Raw genomic sequence first — 6,179 nt, forward strand, 5'->3', positions numbered from 1 at the left:
TCCCTAGCAGTAACAGTCTCAGAAATAGTCAAGACAGAAAGAATGGGTCCTTCCTGAACAGGATTGTGAAAAGTACTGTCATTTATGTACGGCCTACAGAACTGTGTACAGCCACAGAAACTATGGGAAGTTTTCAAAAAGTGTGAATAGAACAGCCTAAGCCCTAATAAACCTATCCTTCTCTAACCCTGCCTTAGTGTCTGATTATTAAGAAGCCTCTGGAATTGCAAGGTGTTGAGGTTAAATCATAAACTAATTTTTCATTTCCACGGTGGCTCTATAGCAGAGGATATATTCTGCGGCAGTGACACAAAAAGAAGTCCACTATTAATAACAAGAATGTAAACCTGAATAATGACTTGGTCAAAGTTTCAAATCGGAGTCTGCAGCTTGACTCTCCTTGGCTATTTTGTTTTTCAAACCAAGTTATGGGGGTTTTTGGAGGGATGCCATAAGAAGAGTTCTACCCACACTCTTCAAAACTGTATATTGCTCTTCCTCTACCACTTTCTGATTTTCAAAGGACGTAACGCAGATACCCACTTAGCCATACACTATGTTCATCTGTTGTCACTGCCGTGCACAGAATCAGACAGAAAGTGTATCAGCTGTGATCCAGACACTGGACATCCCCCTGTCTGAGTGGCTTGCCATAAAAAGGATGCATCCATTCTCCCATGTGCACACTTGAAAATGTAGCCCCATGTAAACATGCATCAACTTTGTTCCCAACTAGTTTCCACATGCTGATGTATCTACCTTTTATGGTATGGAGTTCAAGTCCAACAGAACCAGAACTTCTGTCTGGGCTGTAAGAGCCGGGCTTGCTATGACTACGCTAATTCCAGATTATGGACTGAGCTACCTCAGGCATCTCAACGTGGCTCTTCACTACACAGCTCAGAAAAGCCAGCTATCTTCATTTGCCTGAACAGTGATGAGGTCACATTTATAACCAGTGTAATATGCATTAGGTGAATTATTCATCTGAAATTAAATTTCAGATATCAGATGAAGAATAATTTGTATGGGAACAGTAGGAGATTAAAATAGTTCATCAGTTTTATCAATACTGATAAAGTACTATTGGAGAAGAGATTGCTGGGTTTTATTATTATTTGTGAAAGATCTGCCCTACTCAGGAAAAAAAAAAGCATATATTCAGGCTATAACTACATAAGAGTGAAAAAATTAGTCTGCAATTTGGTAGAGTTATTCCACAGTTAAATTCCCATCCCTTCATTAGAAGTAATCCGAGCAGGTAGGCCACCCACTCTACATCTCATGGGGATTTCTGGTGAGTTGATTTTTCCTGCAGAGTACTGATGCACAGTGACTGCACTTATCCTTGTGGCCAGTACACTATTACCATCTGGCTGCAAAAGCATCCAAGCAATCCACTGTACATGTACACACACTTAAAACAATTACTGTTAATCAGGCTCCATGGCAGTGCACTTTCTAGGATTAGAAATAATTGGTAACACGATCCTCTTTCATGAATACATTCTCTAGACTGTAGGCACTCTGCAGTGAGGAAATTCCTTCCGCTGCATTTGTATACAGTGCCTCACACACAGTGCCAAGTCTGCCTGAAAAGCAGTTATCTCAGGGTAAGATAAACTCCCATCTATATGTAGTAATTTCCTTTTTACCTTAAATGCTACATTTTTTCTACAGTAGGGCCAGTTAGTCTGTATACAGTTTTCCAAAACTCACTAACTTTAGATAAGCTGAAAAAAATGTCATGACTCAAATACAGCAGTGATCAGAAAGTCTTTTCATGAAGCTGGACCAATGACGTGATTATTCCTCTGAAACCACATTTTAAATCAGAGATGCTCAGTAATGAATACACTTCTCCCAACAAAATCTGTAGCTGATCTTCTGTAATATAAACCTCTAAGAAGATTTATTTTGTGGAAACCAGTTAGATCATATTTGTAATTTTTATAATGAGTACCAGCTTCAAAATAGCCCACATATTTTTAGGGTTTGGATGGGCAAGGAAACAGGAGGCAGATTAATTCAATAGGATGTGAAAAATAAGCTGTAAATATATGAATACATTTACCACCTTTAATCTCTTGCCAGCTAGGGTTCCCATCATACCTGAGTTCTATTCTTTCAAAGATAAAGAGCATGTAAATATAAAGTACTTGAAAATAGATTGGTTTTGTGATACTTGCAATCAATCAATACCACGAAACACCTTAGCACCTTGAGAACCTAAAATGAAAAGTTACGTGTCTACACAAAATATCTACATAATGCATCAGACACTTGATTAATGTTCATTTCCTCACTATCCTGGAGTCTTGAAATTTGTTATAACGTATAATTGTAGGCTGCTGAGTAGAGGAATTATCTCAGATGAGAAAACTGACTTGTATGGTACGAGAGAGACTAGAATATGATGAAAGAGGATGTTCAAATTTCTATAAATAGGATTAAGGGGGAATAAGTATTAACAAGAAATACTTCATATGTAACCGGCGGTCACAATTTAGCTGGTGTACCTTCCACAAACATGGGTATCAAGCACCTGATACAACACTTCTGTCATTTTCTTGGTTCTGTGATACCATCTAGAATATGGGGCAGACAGAATCGCCAATCCCCTTAAATTTCTATATTCATACAAGTTGTTTTTGAAAGCAGCATGTTGTAAGAGACAGATTTGCAAAGCAGAATGTGTCAGAAGCTGGAAATGCTCAGCTGCACTGGGTGTGAACACTGGACTCCTGCTTTATTCAGTGTGCAACATAATTAGGGTACCCACGCATTTCACCTCAGATGGTCACTTCTTCACAGCAGCTCTATTTTGTAATTTGTTCAGTGATTACTCTCAAACACTCATCACAATAAGCAATTAGCACTTTACACAAGGAAGCTTGAGACAATATAAATGGCTGAAAAAATCCTGCACAAAGTTGTTGGTGCAACCTTAACATGGGCTTTAGCTAAATGTGTCCATGCTCTGATTTAAATGGTTGCAGGAGAATAGAAGCTAATGGTTCGAGCTTCCCTGCGCTGGCTCCTGATGTAATGCAGTGGGTTGAGCTCTGTGTGAAATAAAAAGCATGAGCCATACCCAGCTCCATCTATTCCTACTACCAGGAGTTAATATTGTGGGAACGCAGGGACTGTGAAACAAAACCAGAACTACTCTTAATTAGTTGATGAGGTCCCATGCCCGTGGCAGCAAGAACTTTCATATATAATAACTACTGCTTTCTGTCAGTCACACTGCAAACTGCTATAAACTCTTACCATCTACACTGATTTTACTGATTTATAAAGGTCTCTGATGTTTGTGGATTTAAACCACCATGATGTCCGAAATGAGCCGTTCTAAGTAGAGAAGGTCATCATCTCTGCTCAATTAGTTAATGTAGGCGTCAGACACAGCCAGATACAAAGATGTGTCTAATATGTGTCCACAACGTCATTTCTAAGGCATTCAGTTCTTTGCTGCCCTTCTAATCATGCAATTTCTCACAGAATCCAATAAGCATTTTCTGTGTCAAAAAACTGAGATCAAGTTACAGTATGTTACTAAAAAGAAGTGGGTAAAATGTCCTCTATTTTAAGTTTACCTGGTCTGAGCTGACTATGATAGGCTCTCTAAGAATAATCCAGGTGATGCACTCATGGCAAGGTGGAGTAGTGAAAGACCCACGGTATGTCCAGTAGTCACGAGATTTAGGGAAAAGAATTGAAGGATCGAAGTTTGGAAAAGGGGCTTCTTTCCCCTTAAAAAAAGAAACAACACAACAAAACCAAACAGAAAACTCTTCAACAGCTCCAGTCATGATTAGGTAAAGATGTAGCTCTGGTATTTTAAGGAACAGACAGTGATTCAGATACTTCAAAGGTATGAACAAAGAAAACTAAGCATGCATCTACACAAGACATAATGCACTGTAAAAGTAAGTGGACTGAATGGCGCTCACGGATGGGCCCAGAGAAGCATGACACAACATGCAACTCCATGATGCTACTTCTTGTACCTGAGCTAACTCATGTGAAGCAGCATCCAGTACCAGTGTGCTTCACTCACTGCTGTGCAAAAATACTCTTCCCTCTGGACTCCTTTCTTACGGAAATTCTGCCTATCTACTGAATACTGGATTTGGTCACCATATAATGAAGCTAGACAGGTACTCTAGATTTATAATATTTCTGCCAGTAACAAACTAGACAGCCTATGAAATGTGAGATTCTTACCACATAATGTTACCTGAGACACAGATGTCTAGGCAGTGGCATTTCCACAGGTCCATTAGGTAGCCAATTTACAGACTGAATGGACCAATTTCCAAATGTGCCTTTCTTTTGTCACTGACCACTGAGGGAACATAACTCCATGCCTAGTTTTCAGGTGAGCAAAGTTTGGTGAGGTGACTCTTTTTCACAAAATTATAAGGCCCACTAAAGCCAAAGAAGGCTCATATGTAAATGGAAGAAAGGACTTTTGTTGTTAAGGAAAAGTTATCCATGGTTTTATTCACACGTATATTCTGGCAATGTTGCAGAGCAGAATTTGAAAACCAGAAAGTCATGCCTCTTGATTTTTTTTTGGTCCTCAGAATTTACAGCAATTTTCCTATAATGAAAAGCTCAACATTGCTACCTTTGTTTTGATAGCGTTTATTTCTTCAAGAATCCTCTTCATCTCTGGTTTGGGAGTTTTCCCTACCTGTAAAGAAGAAAGCATGATGTAATCAAAGAGTTCTGCTCAATCAGTTTTCTTCTTTCTCCCGTTTTTTTTAACATATGCATCTAAACATATATCAACTATCAAATTACAATGCATTAACCCAACCTATCACGTGCACCAGCTTAGTAAGGTATGCCTTCTCTCTGTATCCCAACAGGTGTAATGATCCAAATGAGGATATCAGTACAGAAACTCAGCATCACAGGTAATTTCACAATACAGCTATTACTGTTGACATTGAATTTCAGACCAACAAAGATAAACAACTCTTCAGACTCAAGTACAGCCTTTGGAAAAAGTTCCATTCTAGTTTAAAAAACAGATTTCACGGGCAGATCTACTGTCTGCAATTGTTGATCTCAACACAGACATCCATCTTTATTCCTCTAGTGGATATTAATTACAGGCTAAAACTGCATGCCCCCCAAAGGATTTTAAAAATGATGAGTTAGATGTTATTGTCTGCGAGTTAGTTCTGCCTGAAAAAAAGTTCATTAAAAGGAGCCGTATCCTTGAAATCATCCCATGACTAGCATAGACACCTGACTGCTCTTGGTGAGAGAGCCACTTCTGACATCGCATCCCCAAAGCAGGGGCAAATACATCTGGATTTGCAGCTTCCACCAGCCACACAGTGACACAATAGCTGCTGGGACAAGTGTGTGTAGTATGGATACTATCTGAAATAACGAGTCACGCTCTATACCTTGGAAAGCATGCAGTATGAAGATGGGTTACATGCTCCTACTTACTTGCAAAAATATTGCCAAAACAGCTACTCCATCAGTTCTTCTCACAGCATCAAGGTAATTACTGTATTTGGGGTTCCAGTGTAATAAATGTAGCTGGAAAAAAAGAACAACATGTAAAAAACCCCGCATTATTTAGTGATAAGCCATCAGAGGCTGAATATAGAGCTACTTATATACAAAAGAGAGTTTGGGGCAACAAAGAATGAGGATTAGGCCTTCCAAAAAAAAAAAAAAAAAAAAAAAAAAAAAAAAAAAAAAAAAAAAAAAAAAAAAAAAAAAAAAAAAAAAAAAAAAAAGAAAGAAAAGAAGGGACAACAATTCATATATAAGTTGTATCTGCCATATATTACTGTTTAGACTATTATTTGCTTTAAAATAAACCATAAGCATCTTAATACAGTAATTAAAAACATGTAAATTTTTGTTTCACATACTATTTTTCTTATGCTGGAAGAATTATTCCAATCTGATTCACATGTATGAGAACCAATGGGAGGAAGAATAAAATGTGACAGGTAAATAAATAAAAAAACTCCCTGAAAAGCAAACAAATTTTGTCCCACCTGAATGATAATGCCAAATGTTATTTTACATCTTATCTGAAAGTGAAAAGTGGTGTCTTACTTCTCCCGCATATCTCACTCCATTCACAACATGCTCAGAGCCACGGTCATCAGACGAACCCCAATGAAAGTGAAGCTGGC

General features: G+C 38.2%; 1 protein-coding gene across 1 annotated transcript in view; it reads right to left on the bottom strand.

Moving 5' to 3' along the window:
- Positions 1 to 6,174, bottom strand: part of LOC104494281 (carbonic anhydrase 3-like) — a gene marked incomplete at its 5' end in the record, with an annotated part of 6,561 nt that extends 387 nt beyond the window's left edge. The window contains 4 exons of the mRNA XM_010137091.1: positions 3,600 to 3,755; positions 4,637 to 4,702; positions 5,476 to 5,568; positions 6,100 to 6,174. Coding sequence (XP_010135393.1) covers positions 3,600 to 3,755; positions 4,637 to 4,702; positions 5,476 to 5,568; positions 6,100 to 6,174 — 390 coding nt within the window. The remainder of the gene's footprint in view (positions 1 to 3,599; positions 3,756 to 4,636; positions 4,703 to 5,475; positions 5,569 to 6,099) is intronic.
- Positions 6,175 to 6,179: the final 5 nt, after the last annotated feature.

Source organism: Buceros rhinoceros, unplaced genomic scaffold, assembly GCF_000710305.1.
Source record: "Buceros rhinoceros silvestris isolate BGI_N320 unplaced genomic scaffold, ASM71030v1 scaffold6315, whole genome shotgun sequence".
Taxonomy (NCBI): domain Eukaryota; kingdom Metazoa; phylum Chordata; class Aves; order Bucerotiformes; family Bucerotidae; genus Buceros; species Buceros rhinoceros.